This window comes from Chrysochloris asiatica, unplaced genomic scaffold (genome assembly GCF_000296735.1).
Source record: "Chrysochloris asiatica unplaced genomic scaffold, ChrAsi1.0 scaffold00090, whole genome shotgun sequence".
NCBI lineage: Eukaryota > Metazoa > Chordata > Mammalia > Afrosoricida > Chrysochloridae > Chrysochloris > Chrysochloris asiatica.
The window spans coordinates 4,037,811-4,038,575 of NW_006408608.1; the positions used below are offsets into that span (position 1 = coordinate 4,037,811).

At 45.4% G+C, this 765-nt stretch overlaps 1 protein-coding gene across 1 annotated transcript in view; it reads left to right on the top strand.

The window, feature by feature from the left end:
* Positions 1-765, top strand: part of LOC102814218 (spermatogenesis-associated protein 21-like) — a 28,321-nt gene that overhangs the window by 3,625 nt on the left and 23,931 nt on the right. The window contains exon 2 of the mRNA XM_006866412.1: positions 263-414. Within this exon, the coding sequence (XP_006866474.1) occupies positions 263-414 (152 nt within the window). The remainder of the gene's footprint in view (positions 1-262; positions 415-765) is intronic.

Here is a 765-nt window from a genome sequence, read left to right on the forward strand (position 1 = left end):
TTACAGTAGTGGTCCTATGCAGTATTTCTCTTTTTGTGACTGACTAATTTCACTCAACATAATGCCCTCAAGGTTCATCCATGTTATGTGGTGGTATGCAGCAGAAGCTGCCTCTTGGCCTCTCTCTTCAACTCTTCATCCACTCAGGGCAGGATTTTCCTGTGCCTGAGACCAGCATGACACCTAGGGAGGTGTGGGGGATCCTTCTAGAATGGCTCCTTGGGGCCAGCCCATAGCCAACATATGGGCATCTCTGTTCCAGGCTGTGTTTCCAGATGCTCCAGGAATGGATGGCGAGAAGCAACCCTCATCAACTCCAGAAGGCTCAGAGAAGGGACCTGGATGGTCAGCAGTATCCGAGGAGCAGCCTCTGGAGCTTAAGACCCAGGAGCTGAGGCCCCAGGAAGGGCTAGGGTAACAGGGTGATATGGGAAGAGGGCTTTGCAGACAGTGTGGGCCAGGAGAACACCCCTGTGACCCATCTGGAGAGAAAAGAGAGTTCTCAGGCTCTCCCAAATAGCTCCCTGTACTTCTTTTTCATAGAGCAAATCATACTAAATCATTATTTATATAAGGGGAATTCAAAAAGTTTATGGAAAATTTCCAATATCTTTTCATTTCATTTTTCCACAAACATTTTTTTTAATGTTTTATTGTGAATTATGTGATGATTTACATGGGAGAACATTAGTTTTACATTCATCCTATCGTATAGCGTTTCATTGCCATGGTTACAATCCCCTCCATGCATCATCAACCAACCAA